We start from the raw sequence: 27,205 nt of genomic DNA, 5'->3' as shown, positions 1-27,205 counted from the left end.
TGCAACTCCGCGTGAAGTCAATCTTTCCACAGAATACTCCCTGTTTCCCTCCTAATCATTTTCCATCAACAGGTATTCTCCAGACACATTTGATAAGTTCTTCATCTTTTCCTCTCACCACACGTCTAACCCATCAGAGTTTTGGCTTCCTTATCACCTCCGTAATACTTAGAGTAGTAATCAGCCTCAGCAAAGTTAGCACTTCTCTTAAGCAACATGTATAGTGTTTGAATATTTTTGATAAGCGTTACAACACACAAAATGCTATCGTGGCCTTCTTAGTTTCTTATTAGTTATTTTTATAATTAATATTGACCATTGTCATTACGCCTAAGTGGTCTAGTGGTCAATGTGCCTGGCTCGCGGGCCCGGTTGGGTTCAAATCCCGGCTCGGGCAGTCGGCTTGCAGCTCACCCAGCAGCTCATCCGCCGTCTGGGGCTGGTCGATAAATGGGTATCTGGGGAAATCTGGGGAAGGTAGACTGTGGTAATCCCGGATTTCACATTGGCCTGTGTGCCGGGATAACTATATTTTTCTATAATATGCTCAAAGGGCCAACGGGTCAGCGACGAGCACCGCAGCCACGCCCACCTATAGCGTATGCACCCAACTTTACCTTACTTATTGTTTTATGACATTTTCTGTCTCCTATATGGAACAGCATGTTGCAAACAGGTTTTTTTTCCACTATCCGATATCCTTTCCCGCAGAAAAGCTTAATATTTTATCTCTATCTGATTATCTCTAAATATCCAAAGCCGTGCTTCTCCCTCGAAGTGATAGCCACGGCAGAAGTGTCAACAATTTTCCCTGTTCCAGTGAAGGTGTAGCAGAATATAGAAATGCCAGGATATTTGGAAATGGCGTTGTGCGAATGTGCTGGGAGGACAATATATCGTACCGTTTCGGCAGAACTCTTTGAGAAGCTAAAGGCTAGTGCAGTGTACTGTAAGCTCTGTTCGGAAGGGTGATTATACTACTCTTCTCATATTGTTTTTTTTAAGTACGGGAACTGACTGACTGGGTGCGAAGTGCGTGTTGTCAGTTCTCACACAGTCAGTCACCCATAGCCTGTTGTTCTGGTGCAGTGACATCTCAAGTAATGGACGGCTTACTCTTGATTTTGCGGCGCCCTTGTCAAATTCGCAAAAAATGACTGAAAATAACTATTTTTGAGCTCTCAACCTTGAAACTCGCTATTTTTTTTTTTAGAAATTCAAAAAAACGTATTTAACAAATGATGTAGCCCTGCCAATATTATGCACTATATTGGAAAGCACATTAGCAGGGCTAAATCATTTGTGAAATAAGCTTTTTTGAAATTCTCAAACAATGAGCGGGTTTCAGGGTTTGGAACTCAAAAATAGTTTTTTTTCCGAGTCGCTTTTTCGAATTTATTCGATTTTTTACCCTTTCGAGTCTGTTTTCGAGCCCGGTCGCTAATTAAAAATATAGCCCTATCATTTTGGCGTCGATTGATACAAAAAAAAAAAAAAAAAAAAATCTGCAGCCCCAGAAATAATGGATTTATGGTGATTCGCAACAAAGCGGTTGATTTTCCAAAATTTGCGGCTTAATGGGGCAAGTGTCCGTTCCATAGTATGGGGTTCATTGTCTGGTGAGATGTCGGGCATTCCGCCTCGTTCCCCACCACGATTCACTTCTTCACCTCATTCCTCACCAACGCATCTATCCTCACCATCTTCATCTTCCCTTTTCCTCTTCCTTTTTATCAATCCTCTTTCCCCACCTTCCCAGTCTCTTCCTATCTCCCATCCCGCCTTCATTCTCTCGTCATCCACCCTTATCACCACAGCCTGGTCCCTCATATTATCATCCCACGTCCTCGCCTCATCCTTCACCACAGCCCTCACCATCTTCATGTTCCCGCTCTCCTCCCTCACTGTCTTCCCCTTCTTCCCCAGCCAGTGTCTACATGTCTTCGACACTGCCTGATCCTCTTTCCCCACCTACCCTGCCTCCTGCTCTGTCTCCCATCTCGTCTTCATCCTTTCTTCATCCACCCTCATCACCATTGCTTCAATGTGGTTGATTTTAAGCCATTTGCTCTCTCTCTCTCTCTCTCTCTCTCTCTCTCTCTCTCTCTCTCTCTCTCTCTCTCTCTCTCTCTCTCTCTCTCTCTCTCTCTCTCTCTCTCAGTACCAGATATATATAAATGGAGCACACCTGCTTACCAAGAATATGAAGACCATCTCTAATGCGATTGAGTCCCTCTTTTAGTCATATTTTGTATATTTGCTCTAGAATGTCCAGAAACTTTAACTAAGTCTGCTATTTTTGGAAAGATATGTGTTTCAGCACCAAGTGAAGATCTCTGCTATTGTTGCAAGTTGTGCAAAAAGATTAAATTTTGGTGAATGAGAAATTCCTTGTGAAAATGATTTAGTCATTTGAAATTTGAAAATTGCAAAGAACTTTATTATTTACCCAAATATATTTGCTTAACAATTTCTACTCAGTGATAGTACAAATTGATGAATAACAATCATTTAATAGTATATTGATACCCTTTTTTACTTCAGAATGGAGTAGGCATAGTGATTATTAAACAAATACTTATTAAATGACCTACCTAATGTAACTTACCTATGATATTAAATAATATGTAGATACATTTGTAACCTAGCCCCATTAAATTAGTAACATAGTCACTTAAGCCCCACAGATTTTGTCAGTTTGGCTCGCTTTATCTTGGCCCATCCTGAGTATGTGAATAATTATCCTGGCACCTGCTCACTACCCTGCTTGACGTTGAGCAGGCGACGGGCCGTCGCATAGACAAAGGCCCGTTCCCCCTTTTTAGGGGGTATATCCTAAAAGAAGAAAGAAGAAGAAGTAGTCTCCTTATATCTCCCCTTCTATTATCCTTATATTGCCTTTTGAAGTTTCCACATATTTCCTTTTGTTGTCTTTTTATTTCCTCTAGTCTCGTATTGTTGCCTCTTGTATTATTCTCCTTATATTACCTCATAGTTTCCTTTCTCTTCTTTTTGTAGTTTCTTTATATTGCCTCTTGTTGTCGCCTTATATTGCCTCGAAGTCTCCGTTAATTTTCTTTCATAGTCTTTTTATCGCCTCAGTAGTATGTTTATATGTATATTCTAGTCTTCAGAGGAGCCTCACGTAGTTTCTTCGTACCCTTGTGTATCTTGTGTGTATGCTTATTTACGCATTTATGTTATGCTTAAGGACCCTCGGTTACGAATTTTTACTCATGGTTGGCGTTGGTCGGACAGGGCGGGGAGGTGTCTGAGATGAGCGTGTGTTACTGGGCGCAGCCGGCCACACTTACAAGCTACGAGACGCACATGTCTCTCGCCGCCACAGACTACGAGAACGACGTCCTCCACCTCTGTGAGTCAGATGACTGTCATTTTTTTTCACCACCACGTCACACTTTCCTTACAGACTTTAACGAACACAATAGTAATCATGATGATATTGATAATAATAATAATAATATTGATATTGATAATAATAATAATAATAATAATAATAATAATAATAATAATAATAATAATAATAATAATAATAATAACAATAATAATAATAGTAATAATAATAATTAATTATTAGTGGACGGCATGACAAACATAGTTTCCAAAGTCCTCCCCTTTTCTCAGTCTTGCTCCGGCAATGGTTAAAATTTCAACTTTGCTGGATTTCTGCCGGCACTATCTACTAAAATTCCTGGATCACCACTACGTTACTATTAATGTACATATGCCAAGTCACGCCGTGCAAAGATGTTACTTATTTGCTCTCACCTGTTCCGTTTTTTTTTCCTCTTTTTTTATCACCACTGTAAAAGACACATGTGAATCGCAAAGATCCGTTGAAAATAAAAATAAAAGTAAATTCTCACGAATTAGAAACAAGTAAGTTTGAGTTGGAGGACACTGCAGCAAACGATGTTATCACAATGGATCCTATTGAAAGTCTGATTCAGAATTGCAGCTCTCCTCCTCGGTGGCTCGGTAACCCGCCGAATCACTATTTAAGGGACTATGCATATAATTTATAATTTTTGGGTAAATATTTACCACTAACTATTATGATTATATTCAATCCACCATATATATATATATATATATATATATATATATATATATATATATATATATATATATATATATATATATATATATATATATATATATATATATATATATATATATATATATAAATTTACAATGTTTGGAATAATATCCACACTAATGAAAAGCCGAGGATATTTAACGTAGAAGGGGACAGATGAGTGTCATCGAAGAAGGGGGTAGATGTTTTGGAAGATTATGTCGAGTTGTCAAGTGGAAAATTTGAGTTTTTGAGGGATTGAAGAACACTAAGTTCCTTCTGTTCCATTTAAAAAATAATGGTAAAGTCAGATGTTAAGCGTTATGTAGCTACAAGCCTTGCGTCCTGTAATTTGTGTTGAGATGGTCTTGATTTAAAAGATCTTGAGTAATACAAGAGTAGAGTCATCGTCATAGGAGTAGATTGAAGTTTCTTTTGAAAAGGTCATTTATGATCAATAAAAAAAAAAAGTAGGAGGCAGAACGAAGCCTTGCGGAACACTGCTGGTTCTTCATAGGTTTATGAGTAGAACAGGGGCCATCTGCCACAGCGGAAATAGATCTGCTTGAAAGGAAACTGGAGATAAAGGTACAAAGAAATGGATAGAATCAGTAGGAGTGTAGTCTGCAAATTGAAAGATTTATGCCAGACTCTTTTAGACGCTGCCTACAGCACCGGTAGACTTTCTTCAAGGGTCTCTTGAACGACCCCAGCCCGCTAGTGGGGCAGGTGAATTTCATTTATATTGGCTGACGCGATATATACGATTTTTGCTTGACCCATATTGCCCCCCGGTGCTCCTCTTGACCGACGTCGCTGAATTAGGGTTGATTGAAGATCTGGGCAGGGTGTGAGTAATCTCCGGCCACTCAACGATGGTTAAAAATCATCAGCGTGCATCGGTGGGACTTGAACCTTGGTCCCCTGGTTCACCACGCCCACACGCTGACCACTCGGCCACCGTTTTCAAGATGTCTAAGCAGAAATTTCACAGAATCGGCTGAGAGGATGACCCGGAGTCAGTTAGGCAAGCAAGAAAATCATTAGAACACCTAAAATCCGTTCTGGTAATCAGAGAGAAGGTTGCAAGTTGATAGATGCTTAAGAAGTTCCCACTTCATGATTATTTCAAAAGTTTTAAAGAGACAAGAAAACAAAGCCTAGATACAGGTTGCATGTAGGCGTAATTCCACCAGGAAGAAGAAAATAGACGTTAAAGGGTAGAAATGAAAGAGGTTAACCAGCACGGGAGCACATTTTTTACGGACCACAAGATGAACGTAGTCGGGATCTTTTTTTTTTTTTTTTACAACAAAGGAGACAACTCAAGCACAAAAAAAAGGTAACAATAATAAAAAAGCCCGCTACTCAATGCTCCTGAAAAGAATCCAAAGAGATGGCCGAAAGAGGGATCAATTTCGGGAGGAGAGGTGTCCTGATACCCTCCTCTTGAAAGAGTTTAAGTCGTAGGCAGGAGGAAATACAAATGAAGGAAGATCGTTCCAGAGTTTACCAGCGTGAGAGATGAAAGAGTTAAGATGCTGGCTAATACGTGCGTACGGGATTTGGACAGTAAAGGGATGAGCTTTAGTAGAAAGTCGTGTGCACCGTGGCCGCGGGAGGGGGCGAGGCATGCAGTTAGCAAGTTCAGAAGAGCAGTCAGCGTGGAAATATCGATAGAAGATAGGAGAGTAAACATGGCGGCGAAATTTAAGAGGTAGAAGACTATCAGTAAGCGGAGGAGAGCTGATGAGACGAAGAGCCTTAATTTAGACTCCACTCTGTCCAGGAGGGCTGTGTGAAGGATGATGATCAATGCCAGAAAACTTTTTTATTTTATTTATTATAGTAAAGGAAGCAGCTCAAGGACAAAAAAAAAAAATAATGATAAAAAAGCCGTTAAACACTCCCCCCAAAATAGTTCAGAAGTGGCCAAAAGAGAGATCAATTTCGGGAGGATAGATGTCTTGATACTCTCCTCTGGTAAGAGTTCAAGGTAGAAGGAAATACAGACGAGGGAAGATTGTTTCAGAGCTTACCAGTGAAAAGGATAAAAGACTGAAGATGCTGTTTTAACTCGTGCATAAGAGATTTAGACAGTATAGGGAAGAGCTAGAGTAGAAAGTCGTGCGTAGCGGGGCCGCGAGAGGGAGGGGGCATACAGTTAGCAAGTTCAGAAGAGCAGTCAGTATGAAAATATCAATAGAAGATAGAAAGAGAGGCAACATGGCGGTGGTATTTAAGAGGTAGAAGACTGTCAGTATGAGCAGAGGTGTTAATGAGACGAAGAACCTTAGACTTAGCTCTGTCCAAAAGAGCTGTGTGAGTGGAACCCCCCACATATGAGATGCATGCTCCATACGAGGGTGGACAAGCCCCCTATATATGGATAGTATCTGGGAGGGGGAAAATAATTGGCGGAGACGACACAGAACCCTCTACCTCGAAGAAGCTGATTTAGTGAGAGGATATAATTATGAAGTCTCCAATTGAGATTTTTAGTTCAGAATAGACCGAGTATGTTTATTGTGGAGTTCTTGAAAGGTCTGGACTTCCGAAAATCCCGTAAATTCTCAGCAATAAAAAATTATAAATAAAGTATCTGAAAATTGAGTTCTCAGACTCGCAGCCCCTTCGTGTCCTTTAATTATTTATTTAATTATGACCAGTCACACACCCATAGGACAAACAAAGGCCAGAGAAACCTGCTTTTAAGTTTATTTAAAGCAACAAAGAAACTCTCTGGAAATTAAGAATTAATTCATTAATACCAGGCACACAGCAACCTAGCTATCTATCTTAAAACATTCTATGCAAATAGATTACTTAACTGGAGATGGGAGAAGCGGGAGCCACACCTGATCTACCTCGTGGTCTGGAGCCCTGGAGTCCTTCTTCAATCCTCTCTCGTTCCTCTTTGCAACACGCCGTGCCCTCCTTACCTCCCAGGGGCTTTCCTACACCTGCAGCACACAGTCACTCTGGACTTGTGGATACTACAAAGCTGGAAAGACCACCACGATGAACGACGTGGCGCGGGAGGTTGGTGAGGGAGGTCCTGTCGCGTTGGAGTCTACGTGGAAGATGGCTGCGAGGAGCGGCAAGACCCACAATGCTCAGCTCCCCGGCCGCGGTCAAGATGCCAGCTCTCGCCACAGTGACATCTCGTTTTCTTTGCAACACTTACGCTAAAACGCCCTACGGCTATGGTTTATTATCTATTAATAACCTAACACATGCACTTGGTAATAGTGGGTCATGCATCCCACTCATAACTCAGCTTTGGCAATAATAACGAATATGATTTGAAAAGCTCGCTGCTCCCGCCTGCCTGTGATGCATCTTCCCGCTCTCTCAATCAAAATGGCGGGGACTCCCGCGGTATTTTCCACGGTCTATTTCTTAAAATAATGAAATCATGACATTTATTGTAGAAGACAGTGACAGCTGTGTGATGAAGAATAGGGTATAGGTGTCTGGAAGGCACCCATACACCAAGTTCTTCTTGCTCCAGTCGGAAATTATAGTAAGCTCTGAGTTAAGCGTTCTGCAGCCTCCAGTCTGGAATCATCAAAAGATGTTGAGTAATGCGGAGTAGTCATCGGCGTATGAATGGTTAGGACAGTTTGTTTTGGAAAAAAAATCACCAATGAACAATAGAAAGAGAGTGAGAGATAGGACAGAACCCTGCGGGTCACCAATGTTGATTGGTTTTAAAGGTAGAACAGTGACCATCTACCACAGCAGAAATAGATCGGCCAGAAAGGAAAGATGAAAGTACAGAGAGGGATAGAATCCGTAGGAGGGTAGTTTGAAAAGCAAAGATTTGTGCCAGACTTTGTCGAAAACTTTCGAAATGACAACGGCAACAGCAAAATTTTCACCGAAACGGCTAAGAGAGGATGACCAAGAGTCAGTTAGGAAGACAAGAAGATCACCAGTAGAACGCCCCTTGCAGAACCTAAACTGGCGATCAGAAAGGTCAGAAGTGGATAGATGCTTTAGAATCTTCCGGTTAAGGATTGATTCAAAAGCCTTAGAAAGACAAGAAAGTAAAGCTGTAGGACGGTAGTCTGAGGGATTGGAACGGTCACCCTACTTAGGCACAGGGTGTATGTAGGCGTACTTCCAGCAGGAAGGAAAGGTAGATGTTAAAGGCAGAGATAAGAGAGTTTGACTAGGCAGGGTGTCACCACGGAAGCACAGTTTTTATGGACAGGAAGAGACACTCCATCGGGCCCATAAGCCTTCTGAATATTGAGACCAGAGAGTGCATATAAATAATTCCATAATTCCTAAGAGTTTTAATTATAGACATATTGAAGTCAGAAAGGAAGGAGTTGGATGTATATACCCTGAATTGTCCAGCATGGAATTAAGAAAAGGTCTGGAGTAAAAGTTCAGCTTTAGAGGCACAAGTGACAGCCTTATAACCATCAGAAATAAGATGGGGTGAAAGATATGAAAAAAGTGAAATTGTTAGAAATAGTTTTGACTCATAGCTAGAAGTCTCTGGAAGAATTAAAGCTACTATGATTTTGACGTTTTCTTTTAATGATAGTTTTTAGCAAGTCAAAAAACAGATTTGGCTCGATTCATTGCATAAATGTAAACATCCTAATTAAGAAGAGTTCGAAGGTTCAGGTACCTTTTATGAGCTGACTCTCTACCTTGTAGAGCACGAGAACAAGCGTTATTAAAACCATGGCTTTTTTTGCGCCAGGAGTAGAGAAAGTGCTTGAAATGTATGTCTCCATCTGAGAGACAATTACTTCCATAACGGGCTGGGCACACAGTGAGAGGTCTCAGACTTGTAAGCAACAATCATTCCACGGGCAATGATAAAAATACAACTTCGTCATCCCACCGAACTGAAGCATAATGCCATAAGCACACACCCCCAGTGGATCCAGAGGTTGTTCAGGAGAATTAGAACAGAATGTGGAAATATGGTTGTGATCGGAAGAGCCCTATGGAGAGTGAAGTTAAACTAAATAAGCTGAAGGATTAGAAGTTAGAAAGGGGTCTAGAGCATTGGGTGCGTCTCTAAGGTGGCCAGTGATACGTGTAAGTACTGCACCAAATCCTTTAGATCATTAGGGAGAGCAAAGTTGTATGCTTGTTATCTAAGTTTCTCAGTGAAAGAGGATGAATGCCAAACCTGGTGGTGAACATTGAAAGCTAAAATGGAGATTTCAGCGAAGGGAGAGTGAGTCAATATGTGCTCCATTTTGGAATTCAACTGGTCAATGAATTTTATATAGTTGGTAGAACTAAGTAAGAGATAAACAGTCATATTTAGTATAGAATGACAATAAAGTCTTACCCTGATAGTGGGAAAGTTTGAGGAATGAAGGCTGTGGGCACGATAGTAATTAATATCGTTGTGTACATAGACGCAGAACCCAGTTTTGGACAAAATATTTTTATACTGGAAGTAGGAGGGAACAAAGTAAAAAGAGCTGTCAGTAGTTTCAGGAACCTTCGTTTCGGTTAAGAAGAAACTGCCTTGGCGCGCTTTGACATTTTCATCATTTAGGCTGGTTTGACACGTTCTCGGCATTAGCGATCGGGAACGCAATGAAATGCATTCTTTAAACAAAACGTTAGAATTAATTGATGATTTAGGAAAATAGAAATGCAACAGTTGCTCACTTCATGTTTAACGGTTTAAAAATAAATGTCCAAGCCTTTGCCTTAACGAACATTGTTTTTTTACAGAGACGCTTGAACGAAGTATTCGCAGTAACAGGGTCATTTTTAAAGACCCACTCCTCTCTGCAGGAAGATAAATATGCATTGAAAAAATGCAATGGAAATCAGAGGTCTGCTTTTAGTCTTAAATTATATAGCACATCACATTACAATAGTTCACTTTTTTAAGAGTTCATTATATTTTATCTGGCGTCCTGTCTTCCTGTGTATCTCCATCCAGCCTTCACACTGCCTCTGTTGTTCCCAGACCGACGCGGCGGCCAGCTTGGATTCTACTACAACGGAGTAAGGCAGCTTGGCTTCCCGCACCTGATCAGCAACATTGACCTACATGTGTGGACGCACTACTGCCATCTATTCCAGAAGGGAGTGTACGTGGTTTACATAGGCGGAGAAGAGCTGGGCCGCGGCCCCATCTCTACCTCTGTCGTGCCGCTACCCCTGCGAGGCGTGCTTGCCCTGGGCCAGGAACAGGATCTCCTAGCCGGCGGCTATGACGCAGACCAGAGTTACCGGGGGCGCATTGCCCTCTTCAATATCTACAGCAAACTTGTAAGTGAGGCGGAAGTGCGGCAGCAGGCCCATTGTATTGACTATTCTCCCGGGGATATCTTCTCCCTTGATAGGGATCAGATGCAACTCAGCGGTGTTTCTATTGAACTCCAGAAAATTGAGAGTTTCTGTGATGATTCTGTTGGTTATGTTATATTCCCTGAGCGTAGGAACCTGCCTGACTCGCAGCAGACGTGTCGGCGTGCGGGCTATGAGATATATAGCCCGTCCACTCGTGACGAGAACATGGCTTTGTTCAACGAGTCGCTGCTCTTCACTGTTGAATGTTTGGCTAATAACTACCATTTGTGGGTTGGGGCCACGGACGAAGAGGAGGAAAATGTGTGGCGGAAGTTTAAAGACGGATCAGTCATTGGTGACCCGCCTTTCGAGCAGAAGGAGCCCAATGGCGGCAGTGGAGAGAACTGCATTTTAATGTTCCTGCTGAGCGGCCTGTGGGTGGACACGTCCTGCAATATCCGCTGGGCTGCCTGTGTTCCTTGCCAGATATCAAGCTCCATCCCTCTTCGTCTGCGTGGCCTGTGCTACAACAGTGAAGCTGAGACGTTCTACGAGGTGCTCGGCTACAAGAACGAGAAGCCTTACTTCCGTGGTTATTACGGCATGATGGTGTACCGGAGGAATGGCAGCGAGTGGGAAATGTTTAATGTGGCGCAAGGCTACACGATGGCTACCACAATTTTACCATCGGAAAACTCCTACCCCTTTGGCCGCCACCTTTGGACTCTGTCACGTGTTATCTGTGACCAGTCGCCCGGCGCAGTCATCCGCCTCAGTTTCTCAATTTGTGCCAACACTGAGTTCAGCTGCTCCAACGGGGACTGTATACCGAAGGTGAACCGCTGCGACGGCACCAACGACTGTGTTGACTTCTCTGACGAGGACGACTGTAAGACGCTGGTTCTGCCCCGTGGCTACCGTGCCACACAACCGCCAAGCAGTTCCCAGCACGCCGGGCCTCTCCAGCTGGGCTCCACATTGACCATTCTCCGCGTGAGTCAAATCAGCGACGTGCGGCGCGCAATGAACGCGGAGATGAACCTCGACCTGCAGTGGATAGACCCCAGGATCACTTACCTCAACCTCCGCAACACGCTTGAGTGGAACAAGTTGGGTGGAGATGACTCTAAGGCCATATGGAAGCCGAGACTGACGTTCCCGAATGTGTACGATGGCAAGATTAACATGATTGCGGAGGAGATCGGAATCAGGAAGCTCAAGGGTCCAATGCCGCCAGACTACAACGACGAGAAGATGGGTAAGCAAAAATGAGAAAGTGGCCTCTGTAACATTTCATATCAGTGAGCAATAGCTGTATAGTGGCGTTCGCCGAGGCGTTAGGTATGTCGATATCTCCACAAAGGTTTTTTTTTCTTTTCTTCGGCAGACACAGGTTATGGTGGCGACGCGGCACAGATAGTGTTGCAACTCCACTTCAGGTGTGTCAGGAAACCCCCCCCCTTCGTCAGTGTCTTCTAGTAAACTGATAACCAAACTAATGTTTACATAAAACGAGTTGTTGGATAATTTTATTTCAGGTCACAAGCATGGATAAGTTATTTATCTTTCAGTGGAAGCTTTGCGTGTTCCTTCGAGGTATTCTACTACCCCTTCGACAAGCAGTGGTGTTACATCAACATTCAGCTAGCATCGGTCAGTAAAGAACAGGCCAGCTTCACCACAGCAGACGCGAAGATCATATACCTGGAGGAGAGGTTTTTGCCTGACTACGAGGTTAGCGAGACGTCCCTCACCATCACAGAAGCTGGCAACAACGAGACACATTTCAGCGTACTTCGTGTAAGTGTTCTTCAATGTACTTTCTTTTTGTCTTAGTAGTGTTGTATTTTCTTTTGATAGGAGTTGTATGACTTCGCCGTAGCTAGTCATTTGGCTGGATCCGGATTTCGGGTTCTTAACCCTTCATCAGCAGCTAGTAGAGAGATGTTCCTTACCCTGGTGTTGAGGTGAGAATGGTAAGTGGATGGCGCGCGGCTCCTTTTAAGCTGGAGCCTCGCTGCTACTCTCCTCTGCTGCCACGTCATCATGGAAACTTCCGAATACCTACAGAAGATTGACGACATACTCAACGAAACTACAAAATTCAAAAGAATAACCAGGGACCCAACGGAAGACCTCAAGAAAAAAAGTAAACAAACTGATAGTCAAAAACAACATTGCCAGCAGAAGTATCAAACTATAAAAAAAAAATAGTAAAGCTCTCTGGTGAGTTCAGCATGGGTTATTGTTATGAGAACGTCAAGACCCACAAACCAGGCAACAAACTCCGGCCTATCATATCCCAAATACCGACGCCGACCTACAACCTAGCGAAACAACTGTGCAGCCTCCTGACCCCCTACGTACCCTCCATACACAACCTACAAGCATCGTCAGATTTTCTCGACATCCTGAAGACCAGCAACACAAGGCGGTGGCCGAACTGGTAGCGTACTGGACCCACATTCGCCGCGTGATGGACGACGCGGGTTCGAATCCTCACGCTACCACTCGGATTTTTCAGTCACCGCCGAGTGGCTTAAAACTACCCACATGCTGTCCTGAAGACCACCCATCAACCCTGACTCTAGAGGAAGCCGTCCAAGCGAATCAAGAACGAGTTCCGGGGGGCAGCATGAGCCAACGCAAGATGGCGCCACTATAAACACTCGCCTGCGCCAGAATGGGCTGGGCAGACCATCAGGCCCCACCTGGAAGAAGCCTTGGGCCGACCATCAGGCCCCACCGGGAAGATGCCTACCGGCGCAATAGGCAAACTAAGAGGAAGAGTTGCTTCCCTTGATGTCGAATCGCTCTTTACAAACGTACCTGTGAACCGCACCATCAACTACATCATCGAACGGGTATACCATGACAACTCTATCACCCCCATCGACATCCCTGAAGCTGTCCTACGAGATCTCCTTGAATGCTGCACAAAAGAAGCTCCATTCACCTGCCCACGCGGAAACAAGTACTGCCAGATTGACGGAGTAGCCATGGGCTCACCCCTCGGAGTATTACTGGCAAACTTCTTCATGGGCTGCGTCGAAGAAGAAGTATTCAAGAAGCTCGACAAACCAGATATATACTGCCGCTACATAGATGACATATTCATCAAGACCGAGAATGACGACGACGCCGAGCGGCTCAGACTTTGCCTACAGGAAGTTTCCGGCCTCAAGCTGACAATAGAAAAGAATGTCAACAACTCCATCCCATTCCTGGACATACTCGTAAAGCAAGAAGAGCAATACTTCAACACAGAAGTATTCGTCAAGCCCACAAACCCCGGACACTGCCTCAATGGAAGGAGTGAGTGTCCACAAAGATACAAAGACTCGACAATCGGCACATATGTCAGAAGGGCACTCACTCACTGCAGCACATGGCAACAAGTACACAGCGAAATAGAGCGCTCAACACAAGGTCTACTCAATAACGGCTTCAGCGAGATTGAAATCAACCGCCACACCAAGAAGATCATGGATAGCTGGCACAATCCAAAAACAACAGAAAAGAAGCAAGAAATTACCATCTTCTACAGAGCATTCTTCTCGACATCACACAAGGAAGAAGAAAGGATCATGAGGCAGATAGTGCACCGCAACCTAAAACCCATAAACCAGGAGAAGAAGATCAGCCTCCGAATATACTACAAAAACAAGAAAACAAGCCACCTCCTACTGAAAAACAATACTCGCCCGGGTAAAGGGACAACCCAGAAGTCTGACGTCATATACAGGTTCAACTGCACAAGAGGAAACTGCGAAGTCCTCTCCTCCTCGTATATCGGCATGACGACAATGAGGCTGTCTCGGCGACTTACATTCCATCTATCTGCCGGAGCCCCCAAAAAACACCTTCGAGAAGAACACGGAGAGACAATAACAAGAAGCACCCTGGAAGAAAACATAGAAATTCTGGATACCTGCCAGGATAGGCGACGACTTCCAATATTGGAGGCCTTGTACATACAAGAACTCAAGCCAAAACTCAACATCCAGGCTGAGGACTTACAGGCCCTACCGAGCATGCGCCGACAAACAGGCAGCCATCAATCATCGATGCGCGCGCACGAGGGACGCGGGACGAGCCAATCAGCGTCCCGCCCAGAGGAGAGTAGCAGCAACGCTCCAGCTTAAAAGGAGCCGCGCGCCAGCGGCGTGGTTGACCCGCCTGGTTATCCTCGCTTAGGGCCCCACCGCGGCAGTCAAGTCGACCGGTCGGCTGCTCGCCCGTGCACTGCTACGGGTGTCTGCTGGGCGCCTGCCCAGAGAGCCCGTGCCTCCGTCGCTGCTCGCCGGCTGTTACCCGTGGCTGTGGCGGCGGCGGAGGCGTCCCGCAACGAGCTTGCATTGCTCGCCCACACGAGCGGGCTGCTCCTGAGCCAGAGCTCGGAGGGCCCGTTCCTCCGTCGCTGCCCGCCGGCTTTTACCCGTGGCTGTGGCGGCGACGGAAGGGCTCCCCCACCCGCCGCACGCCCGCGGCGGGTTCCCCTCTGCGACGGGCCGTCCACGGACAAAGGCCCGTTCCCCCTTTTTAGGGGGTAAATCGAGAAACGAACGAACGAATCTACTTACCATTCTCACCTCAACACCAGGGGAAGGAACATCTCTCTACTAGCTGCTGATGAAGGGTTACGAACCCGAAATCCGGATCCAGCCAAATGACTAGCCATGGCGAAGTCATACAACTCCTATCAAAAGAGAATAGAACACTACTAAGACAAAAAGAAAGTACATTGAAGAAAATAATAAACGCCGACCTAGCCATCACTTTTAACAATATATATATATATATATATATATATATATATATCTATATATATATATATATATATATATATATATATATATATATATATATATATATATATATATATGTGACTCCATTCCAGAGACAATCACCTCTGTAATGCGCTGGGCACACACACACACACACACACACACACACACACACACACAGATGTTTTTTGCCTTAGTGCTAGAAGTAATTTCCTATGAATGAAGAGCTTTTGGTAAGTCGAAGGATTGATTTGGCACGATTCCGGGCAGAAATGTAAAGGTTATGGCTAGCAGGAGTGCGAAGGCTCTGGTACACTTTGTGAGTTGCCTCCCTATCTTTGATAGCACGAGAACAAGCGTGATTAAACCAAGGCTTTTTAGCATGAGGGGTAGAGAAAGTACGTGGAATGTGTGCCTCCAATCCAGAGACAATCACCCCTGTGATGCGCTGGGCACACACACACACACACATTATATAATATATATATATATATATATATATATATATATATATATATATATATATATATATATATATATATATATATATATATATATATATATATATATATATATATATATATATATATATATATATATATATATATATATATATATATATATATATATATATATATATATATATATATATATATATATATATATATATATATATATATATATATATATATATATATATATATATATATATATATATATATATATATATATATATATATATATATATATATATATATATATATATATATATATATATATATATATATATATATATATATATATATATATATATATATATATATATATAACTGATATCTGTTTATTATTTTCTATTTTATTTTTTTGTTTTTTTCTTTTGTCTTAGTAGTGTTCTTTCTCTACTATTCTGTCATCCTTCAATGACATAAGGGCCAAATAACTGATATCTGTTTTGATAGCAACTAAAACTGTGAATCTCAACAAGCTTCTCTCCTTTTACGGAGCATATCAATAATTTGAACGAAAAGGTTAAAAAAAACGTATTAGAAAATGAGCTAAGGTTTATAGCTAGATTCTTGGCATTTATTGACTATAGTCACATTTTTTAGTATAAAGTATTGATGTGGAGTAGGTCTAGTTTACGTCAGCCTTTTAAAGCTACGCTGTTGGTTGTTTGGTTAATTATGTATGTGGTTGTGATGGACAGTATAGATTCATCAATTTGACGAGACATTATCCGGTTTCCTTATAAGAACTGGAGTGGGAAAAATTTACACATTTGAGTCTTGGGAGACCTCCCAGCCTCAAATAGATTTTTCCCATCCATACATATATATATATATATATATATATATATATATATATATATATATATATATATATATATATATATAAACGCTGATTCGACAAAAAAAAGAGCAAGAAGCCAAAAGAGAGGTCATTTCCGGGTTGAGACTGGAGAGATCTTTTGATACTCTCCTCTTGAAAGAGTTCAAGTCGTAGGCAGGAGGAAATATAAATAAAGGAAGGCTGTTTCAAAGTTATCAGCGGAAGGGATTCAAGAATGAAGTTGCTGGTTAACTCATGCATAAGGGATTTTGATAGAATAGGGGTAAGCAAAAGTAGAAAGTTGTGTGCAACGGCGCCGCGGGATGGGGGAGGCATGCAGCTAGCAAGTTATTCAGAAGAGCAGTCAGCATGAAAGTATCGATAGAAGATAGTAAGAGATGCAACTCTGCGGCGAGATTTAAGAGGTAGAAGACTGCTAGTACGAGGGGGGTTGGAATTGAGACAAAGAACCTTTAACTCCACTCTATCTATCAGAGCTGTGTGTGTGGAGGCCCCCCACACATGAGACGCATATTCCATACTTTGGGGAGGTAATGGCCGAATGGTCAGCGTGCGGGCATGGTGAGCCCATGGAGTCGAGTCCAGCCGAAACACGCCGATTTTTCTAACCATCGCCGAGGGGCGGAAGATTACCCAAATGCTTCTCAAATCTTCAATCTGCCCTAACTTTAGCGACTTCGTTAAAGTGGAACACCGGGGGGCAGCATGGACCAGGAAAGCCATATATCACGGCAGCCACTATGAATAAAATTCACCTGCGCCACTAACGGGATGGGTCATCGAAGAGACCCCTGAAGAAAGCCTTCTGGCAGTGGCGTATATAGATCCATGGAGAGGGGGGGGCCACAGTCACCCGGCCCATAGGAATAAATCTAGGATTTTTCAATGTGTGAGCAGCGACCAAAACGAGCCTCTAGAGTTGGGGGTTTGGTGAATATTTTTTTAAATGAAGCATTTTAAGGGTTACTTTGTAGTCTCAAGATCGGTATATTGCACAATTAATATATATTAATGGTAAACCAATTTAAAGAAGCTTACGTATACCTATACATACCCGGTAAAATAAGAATTACAGTTTTTGAACAATTTGTATTTGGGGAAACAAAAAAAAAAAAAATATATATATATATATATATATATATATATATATATATATATATATATATATATATATATATATATATGACACACAACTGTCTTCTTCCTCTACCCTAGACATCCTAGGACTGTCCTTCACTAAAAATCTCAACTGGAAACTTCATATTATCTCCTGAGGAGATACTATGAAGTTTCAGTTGCTAAATCAACTCATATATAAACTAAATTTCACCTGATTAAGGAATTGAGAGAGAGAGAGAGAGAGAGAGAGAGAGAGAGAGAGAGAGAGAGAGAGAGAGAGAGAGAGAGAGAGAGAGAGAGAGAGAGAGAGAGAGAGAGAGAGAGAGAGAGAGAGAGAGAGAATCATTTGAATTCTAGCACGCCATTCAAACTCAACTTAGCTCAGTGTTGCCACGCCTTGGTGACTGTGGCTACCTACATCCACAGAATTTTCCCTACATTCCCCTACACGGAAAAAATAATAATATAAAAAATTTGTGCATCATATATATATATATATATATATATTTATATATATATATATATATATATATATATATATATATATATATATAGAGAGAGAGAGAGAGAGAGAGAGAGAGAGAGAGAGAGAGAGAGAGAGAGAGAGAGAGACGTTTCAATATTTAACTACGTATGGTAGAAATGTATGAAAGACTGAAAGTTCATAAAATACATAGTATATATATATATATATATATATATATATATATATATATATATATATATATATATATATATATATATATATATATATATATATATATATATTGTGTGTGTGTGTGTGTGTGTGTGTGTGTGTGTGTGTGTGTGTAAAAGTAGAGTCTATAGAATTATATACTACAATATAATGAACAAAAGTTATTAAATTATACTTACATTCACGATACTGCCACTGGACTTTCTAGAAGGATGTTTGGGTCTAATCTGCGAGAACATCATTTCTTTCATTTTCTGAGTATTTGGCAAAGTATCTTGACCTTGCACAAGAATAATGTTTAACCAAAGACGATGTCACATCAAAGGTTGAGGGAAAGCTTTCAGAAGTTTTGATAATTGATTCCAATGTCTTTACAGACGTCAATGGTCAGCCGTCTGTCTGTCTGTCTGTCTCTGAATTTTTCCCCTACGTTCCCCTACGAAAAGACGATTTTCACCGTAGGTGCCCCCTACTCCCTACAAAGCCCTGAAATCCCCTACCGTAGGGATTTTCCCCTACGCGTGGCAACACTGACTTAGCTCCTCCGGCGGCCCGCTCCTGAAACCGACCAGCCAATAGGAACATGAAAATCTGGTAATCTCTGAATTCTGATTGGCTCGTGCTCCTCCCCAGGCCTTCCATTCCTAGAAACTAGAGCTTTCATAAAAGTCAGCCGATGTCAGCAAACTGTCATCGGATCCCACCTCTTCGCTCTTCTCTTCACTCATTTTTAGATCAGGAAAACACATTTCTCCAGTCTATTATTATTTTCTTCTATCAGTTTAAGAACGGAATTAACTAATGTAGTATGTAATGAGAACACTGTTTTATGGGCTGGTTTTCTTATGATAGAAAACGTATGGAGAAGTAATGCAGGAAAGAGAACGGAAAATTGTAGGGGCTCTATGGGGATCTATTCTATTTATAATAGCTAAATAATTTAGCTATTATAAATAGGTCCCCATCAGCCTAAATATGAGTTTAATGTAAGAAGGGGGCTCTGAAGGGCACATTACTGATGTTGAAGACTTGGAGAACTAATAATCAATATCAATAAAAAAAAAAAAAAATCGCCAAATTTTAACAGGATAAAAAAAAAAAAAAAACTGAACCAAAGGGGGGGGCCATGGCCGAGTGGCCCCCCCCCTATATACGCCGGTGCCTTCTGGACCAATAAGAAGGGCCTCCCCCCCCAAAAAAAATATGGACAGCACCTGAGAGGGGGAGAAGAACAGGCAGAGACAATACAGAACGCCCATCGTCGAGGAAACTGATTTACCCAGAAAGGCGAAATGAATTTTCCAGATATGACTTTGAGTTAAGGATAGAATGATAATTATATATATAATTGTAGAAGATGGCAGCTGTAAACGTAAACGAACCTTTAAAACCAGGCAAATGTTGTGCAGATTGAAGGCTGCAGCCGTATTATGAGAAGCGACTCTGCTGTTTAAGCAAACTCCCCTCTCATACGATGGCTGCAGCCTTCACTGCAATGCGAAGGGCACAGCGGCTACGTGCAGCTATAGCGAATGCCCCAACTTTACTTTACTTTACCTAGGTTTTTCAAGGTTTCCATTCAAGGACCAGCTCGAAATGAGGAAGAACAGATGGGTTGGCTGCGCGCCGATTGTCCAAGCTGGGATTTGAACAGTCTCGCGGTTTCATGGTTATGTAGGCGTACTAACCACTAGACCATAGATGCAATTGGCAAATAAATGGTACTTAGGGGCAAAATCTATAAGCCGAATAGTCTCTTGTAGTCTTCATATATTTTTGCAGTAGTGAATTCCTTGACGAAGACATCATTAAATATTAATTAAGTTAGAATTTATATAATTCATATCAACCCTAACTTCAGCGACTTTTTTCAAGTGGACCACCGGGGGCAGAATGAGCCAAGCAAGAATTATATACCACGGCAGCCACTAACGGGCTGGGGTCGTCCAAGAGACACCTCAAGAAAGACTACCGCCAATATAGGTAGCACCTAATATATATATAAAGGTAAAGTTGGGGGCATAAGCTATAACTGCACGTGGCCTCGGTGATCATCTCCGTCGCATTGGCCCTTGAGCCTGTGGAGAGAGGGAGACCATAACCCCGGGGCACAGGGCCAGTGTGACATCCGGGTTACCACAATTTACCTTCCCGAGGTTTCCCCGGGTACCCATTCATCGACCAGCCCGAAAGGGAGGGTGAGCAGCTGGGTGAGCCGCACGCCGACTGCCTGGGCCGGGATTCGACCTCGCGGAGTAGCAGCCAGGCGCACTGACAAATATATATATATATATATATATATATATATATATATATATATATATATATATATATATATATATATATATATATATATATATATATATATATATAGGCGGTAGCTGAGTGGTTAGCGTGCTGGCCCCGCATTCACAGCGCCATGGACGACGTCGGTTCGAATCCGCCCGCTACCACCTGGGATTTTTCAGTCACTGCCGAGTGGCCTAAGACCACTCACATGCAGTCCTGGATGCCACGCATTAACCCGGACTCTTGAAAAAAAAAAAGTGAATCAAGAATGAGTTCCGGGGGGCAGCATGAGCCAAGCATAAATGCCGTCACTATAAAAATTGCCTGCGCCATGACGGGCCTGGGCAGACCACCAGCCTGCTGAAGAAAGCCTAACGGCGCTACAGGCGAAGACGTAATATATATATATATATATATATATATATATATATATATATATATATATATATATATATATATATATATATTTACAACAAAGGAGACGGCTCAAGAGCAACAAAAAGAGTGTAGAAGAAAAAAGCCCGATACTCACCGCTCCCATAATCGTATAGAGTGGCCAAAAGAGAGATCAATTTCGGGTGGAGAGGTGTCTTGATACACTTTTCTCGAAGGAGGTCAAGTCATAGGCAGGAGGAAATGCTGACGAAGGAAGGCTGTTCCAGAGTTTACCAGTGAAGGGATGAAAGAGTGAAGATGCTGGTTAACTCTCGCATATGGGGTTTCGACAGTATAGGGATGAGCTAGAGTAGAAAGTCGAGTACAGCGGGGTCGTGGGTGGGAGGAGGCATGCAGTTAGCAAGTTCAGAAGAACAGTCAGCATGAAAATATCGATAGAAGGTAGAAAGAGGTAGAAGACTGTCAGTATGAGGAGGGGAGATGATGAGACGAAGATCCTATGACTTTACTTTGTGCAAGAGAGCTGTGTGAGTAGAGCCCCCCCCCCCCCACACACACACATGTGATGCATACTCCATACGAGGGCGGACAAGGTCCCTGTATATGGATAGCATCTGTGCGGGGGAGAAAATCTGGCGGAGACGACACAGAACGCCCAACCTCAAGGAAGCTGATTTAGTGAGGGAGGAGATATGGAGTTTCCCGTTGAGATTTTGAGTTAAGGATAGACCAGTAATGTTTAGTGTATGAAAAGGTGACAGCTGAGTGTTGTCGAAGAATAGGGGATAGGTGTTTGGAAGATTGTGTCGAGTTGATAGGTGAAGAAATTGAGTTTTTGAGGCGTTGAAGGACACCAGGTTCTTCTTGCCCCAATTGGAAATTATAGTAAGGTCGGAGGTTAAGCGTTCTGCAGCCTACAACCTGGAATCGTCTAGTTCCTGTTGAGTTGGCCTTCTATCAAAAGAAGTTGAGAAATTCAGAAAAATGTCATCGGCATAAGAATGGATAGGACAGTTCGTTTCGGAAAGATCATCATTGAACAACAGAAAGAGAGTGGGAGATAGAACAGATCCCCGAGGACCACCACTGTTGATAGGTTGACGGGAAGAACAGTGACCGTCTACTACAGCAGTGATATATCGGTCCGAGAGGAAACTGGAGATAAAAGTATAGAAAGAACGATAGAAAAGGTAGGAGGGTAGTTTGGAAAGCAAAGATTTGTGCCAGACCCAATCAAAGACTTTGATATGTTTAGCACAACTGAGAAAGTTTCACCGAAACGGCTAAGAGAGGATGACCAAGAGTTAATAATGAGAGCAAGAAGATCGCCAGCAGAACGCCCCTTGCGGAACCCATACTGGCGATCAGATAGAAGGTCAGAAGTGGAAAGGTGCTTTTGAATCTTCCGGTTAAAGATTGATTCAAAAGCTTTCGATAGACAGGAAAATAAAGCTTTAGGACATTAGTTTAAGGGATTGGAACGGTCAACCTTCTTAGGCACTGGCTGTATGAAGACGTAGTTCCAGCAAGAAGGAAAGGTAGATGTTGATAGGCAGAGGTGACAGAGTTTGACCAGGCAGGGTGTCAGCACGGAGGCACAGTTTTTAAGGAAATATGAGGCACTCCATCAGGTCCATAAGCCTTCTGAGAGTAAATGCCAGAGAGGGTATAGAAAACGTTATTCTTAAGAATCTTAAAAAAAACAGGCATAAAGAAGTCAGAGGGGGGATGAGTAGGAGGAATATGCCTAGAATCGTCCAGAGTGGAGTTTCAACAGAACTTTTGAGCGAAGAGTTCAGCCTTAAAGATAGATAAGACGGCGGTGCTGCCGTCACTGTTAAGGAGAGGAGAGAAAGATGAAGAAGTGAAATTGGAGATGTTTTTTGCCTTAGTGCTAGAAGTAATTTCCTATGAATGAAGAGCTTTTGGTAAGTCGAAGAATAGATTTGGCACGATTCACGATTCTCGTCAGCAATCAAATGCAAAAAGGTAAAAGGCAAAGCTGGGACCATACACGATACCTGCGCTTGGTGGTGGTGTTCATCTCCGTCGCGTTGGCTCTTTGAGCCTTCGGTGTTCCTCGATTGTCGGCCGTGTGTAGGCGTTCAAGCGTTTCGATACCTTATTGTGGGGCATTGTACACACAGGTGAAGTTTGAAGTGAAACGACGATGGACAGTGATCGTAGTGACAGTCTTCCTGCCCACTTCCATGTTGATCTGTGTCGGCTATGCCACACTCTATATTAGGCTGGACATGCTCGACGTGAGTAAAAACTTAACAGCTTCTAACCTGCACTTCCTGAACACCTGTGACAAATATTAATTATTGTGTGAGTGGAGGGTGAGGAATGTGCACCCATCACTTTTGCTGTCCACTTCATCACCCTCGGCATGCAAGACGTGAGTATTTACCCAAAGCACTCGTCACCTTAACCCGCCACTCCCATGTAACTCAGAGTCTAATTAGCTTGTGGTGCGTGTGTGTGTGTGCGTGTGGTGTGTGTGTGTGTGTCATGTGTGTGTGTGTGTGTGTTATGTGTGTGTGTGTGTGTGTGTGTGTGTGTGTGTGTGTGTGTGTGTGTGTGTGTGTGTGTGTGTGTGTGTGTATTAGGGATTGTCGTTTTGGACCTCTTTTTTGTCCCGGGATTCTGGGATAAAATTGGCCCTAATCCCGGGATTTTCAATTGTCTAAAGTTGCACATTATACCTAGTTTCCCTTTCAGGGTTTTGATGTGCTTAACATTAATAGATATGCAGAAATATTACTGTAGTTCTTATTAATTCCACTTAAAGTTTAATTCCAAATTTCCAGCATGCACTTTTTTTCTCAACAAAGTAAAAGGAATAAGAATAAGAGCTAAAATATACTTCGTTTACTACTTTATTTTTGTTCTGCTTCCGAATTCCAATGAGAATGACAATGTAAATTATAGTTCATTATCGCTGATAAAAAAAAAAAGTGTTTCCATTTACAATATACTCAGTGAAATGAAAAGAGTACTTAATGACAGAAAATGTAGTAAAAATAAATGAAGAAAAATTAAACGTATGCATTCTTTATTTATAACATGAACTAAATGATTAAGAAGTATCTCACAGAAAAGGGAAAGTGTGCTGCTTTTTTTTGTAATTTTGTTCAATTGTCACGCTCATCTCAATGCCGTATACATACGGCAACGTGGAATATGCAAACATGGTGTTCATTATACGAGCTCTGTTGCGGGTAACGGGAGTGCCATGGCTGCTTTATAATACTCAAGACAATACCTAAACAGTATAATAAGTCCTTCCTTCACACACACACACAAAACATTCCTCACGGGACACCCTGTATATAAATATAAATAGAACCACAAGTCCACAACCATCCTGCAGTCAAATTTGTCCCTATTTTTGTACTTAATTTCAAAATTGCAAATTGCAAAAATATCCCGGGATTATTAAACTTTGAAAATTATCCGGGATCCCGGGAAACAAACCCTAGTGTGTATGTGTGTGTTGTATGTGTGTGTGTGTGAGAGAGAGAGAGAGAGAGAGAGAGAGAGAGAGAGAGAGAGAGAGAGAGAGAGAGAGAGAGAGAGAGAGAGAGAGAGAGAGAGAGAGAGAGAGAGAGTGTGCGCGCGACACTTTTATCATGCTGTATACATTCATTTACACCTTACAGAAACTTATGAATCAGGTTACCTTTTGCGTTTGTCAATGGAAGGGTTTGGAAGGGTTGTCCGCTAAGAATGCACAAATCACTTTTTGTTTGTAATGTGCCCAGTGAAAACAAGCGTCTACTCAGAGAAAAAAAATCATGGGTGTGGAGTTGATAGGTTTTGGAAAGGAGGGCGACGATGAGTGCACGTCACCTTATCTTTAGTGTGCATTGCAACAAAACATGCAGAAAAACGTCTCCCAGCTATGCATGAAAAATATAAACCCTTTCATATGTGTGTGTGTGTGTGTGTGTGTGTGTGTGTGTGTGTGTTTCGGAGGGCGGGTAAGCCTGGGTGCATGGTTCATTTATATAGCAAGCAATGCAACCAGTCTGAAGCGAAATTAAGCGTCTCCTCACAGCTGCATCGGAAATTAGAAATAGAGCACCTTGTTTGCAAAGCTATACATAGTGAACATACAAGCCCTTTCAAGCACGTATTTTCTTTGAAGAATGTCCTTTTTAGTATAAAGTAGGACAATATGCAGTTAAAATAAACATCCCCTCGTATACTAGGTGGGTATGGCTGATACGAAACCTCTTATACACCTGTTTTACTTGAAGGTAAACACGAAAGATTCGAAACCCACAGCACATGCATATTGTAGAAAACACCTTTGCGTGCTTTTTATTTGAAAGCATTGGTTATTGATCACTCTGCTAATAGTCCCAATGGTTAGTGGAGGCTTTTGGTGCACTCATTTTACTTGAATATGTTGTGTAAGCCCCTGGACTTTTGCCGATGTACCGGTATGCACAGCAGAAAACTGCACTCATTCACACGTTTCAACGAAAGTGAATGCAAAAAGTTGAATTCCTTCCACAGGTACGTATGGCAGTGAGCCTGACGACACTGCTAGTGTTTTATACTCTCTTCAGCAATACTTCCGATGCCCTGCCCGTTACCGCCTACGTCAAGATGATCGATATGTGGTTTTTCTCCAGTATAAGCCTACTCTTTTTCATCACCATGATCCACGTACTGACGGAGTACCTGACGGAGCGGCAGCGGATGGTAAAGGTGCACCCCGCCGTCAAACTAAAACTACCCCCACCCAGAGTGACTCCTGAGCGAGTGATTGTAGTGGTGCGGGTATTTGTGGTGCCTCTAATAGTGGTGGTGCTTAATATTGTGTACTGGGTCATCCTTTACCAGCAATGGACCATGTAATACTTTTAAAATGTAGTTCAATCCTTAGTCACAAACCCCATCTCCAACACACACACACACACACACACACACACACACACACACAGCTCTCTTGGGCAGAGTAGAGTCTAAGGTTCTTCGTCTCATCAACTCCCCTCCTCTTACTGTCAGTCTTCTATCTCTTAAATTCCGCCGTAGTTTCATCTCTTTCTATTTTCTATCGATATTTTCATGCTGATTGCAATTCTGAACTTGCTAAATACATGCGTCCCCCTCTCCCGCAGACCCGCTGCACTAGATTTTCTACTTAAGCTCATCCCTATGCTGTCCCAATCCCTTTTGCAACAGTAAACCAGCAGCTTCATTTTTTCTCCCCTTACACTGGTAAACTCTGGAGCAATCTTTCTTCGTCTGTATTAATTGACCTCTTTTAAGAGGAGAGTATCGAGACACCTCTCCGCCTCTCTTTTGGCCACTCATCTATACCCTTTTTTTTCATATAGGAGTAGTGATTAGCGGGCTTATTTTATCTTTTCCTTGTTCCTCCTTTATTTTATTTTTATGCCCTTATGAATGTATAACAAGTTTTCGGAAACTACCATATGACGGGCGGTTGTTCTTTTGTAGTCACCTTATATTCTTGTGTACTTTTCCATATGTTCTAGTTTGATGATTTGGAAGATGTAGAAAAATAATATTCTAGCAAACTTATTAGTAAGCAGGATGGTAATGGTTTTAACGCGTAATTATTGTTGATGTTACACTAGTTTTCCTAAGAACTGTTTTTTGATATCGTCATGTGATCTCAGGCTGAGCTGCCTAGCAGACCAATACACATCCGCTTTACCGAATTTGTTGCCTCTGTTTGTTTCAAGCCTCAGATTGTCTGATTAGCATCGTTTACAGTGATGTATCATAAAACATAACTCAATACGCAGGGTGTCCTAGAGATTTCCCTCCCTTTTCATACCACGGCCTCTGATTGTGCACAATTTTGAGCATCGAAATAAAATGTTGATTGTCAGCTGAACTGTATATGAAATTTGACCTTTACCTTTTTTTTTATTTCATTTGTTTAGCATCTCTTGAGTGTAAAAGGCATTACATCCTTTCTCATGGTTTCACTTCTCTGGTCGTCTGCATTGGTGTGCCTGGAAACAAGAATCAGCGATCATTGTCTTAACGTCATTTGACTAGTTTACAACATGACACATGATTATTAAATTTGCAGCTTTTAGTAATCATTCCGAGGCATTATATTAATTGAAACATTTGAGCAGTACCACGTTTCATTTCTTGGTTTATTTTGTGATTTTATAGTGTTTATAA

At 42.2% G+C, this 27,205-nt stretch overlaps 1 protein-coding gene across 1 annotated transcript; it reads left to right on the top strand.

Moving 5' to 3' along the window:
* The first annotated feature begins 2,934 nt into the window (after window positions 1-2,934).
* On the top strand, window positions 2,935-26,895 carry LOC127003862 (uncharacterized). Its single transcript, XM_050870960.1, has 6 exons — window positions 2,935-3,376; window positions 10,062-11,645; window positions 11,775-11,826; window positions 11,959-12,187; window positions 23,173-23,289; window positions 25,553-26,895. The coding sequence occupies exons 1-6, from the start codon at window positions 3,277-3,279 to the stop codon at window positions 25,895-25,897; spliced, it is 2,427 nt and encodes an 808-aa protein (XP_050726917.1). The 5' UTR covers window positions 2,935-3,276; the 3' UTR covers window positions 25,898-26,895.
* The last annotated feature ends 310 nt before the right edge of the window (window positions 26,896-27,205 follow it).

The sequence above is a fragment of the Eriocheir sinensis genome, chromosome 3 (assembly GCF_024679095.1).
Source record: "Eriocheir sinensis breed Jianghai 21 chromosome 3, ASM2467909v1, whole genome shotgun sequence".
NCBI lineage: Eukaryota > Metazoa > Arthropoda > Malacostraca > Decapoda > Varunidae > Eriocheir > Eriocheir sinensis.
The sequence above is the reverse complement of the archived record's forward strand: the minus strand, read 5'-3'. Positions and strand labels throughout refer to the sequence as shown.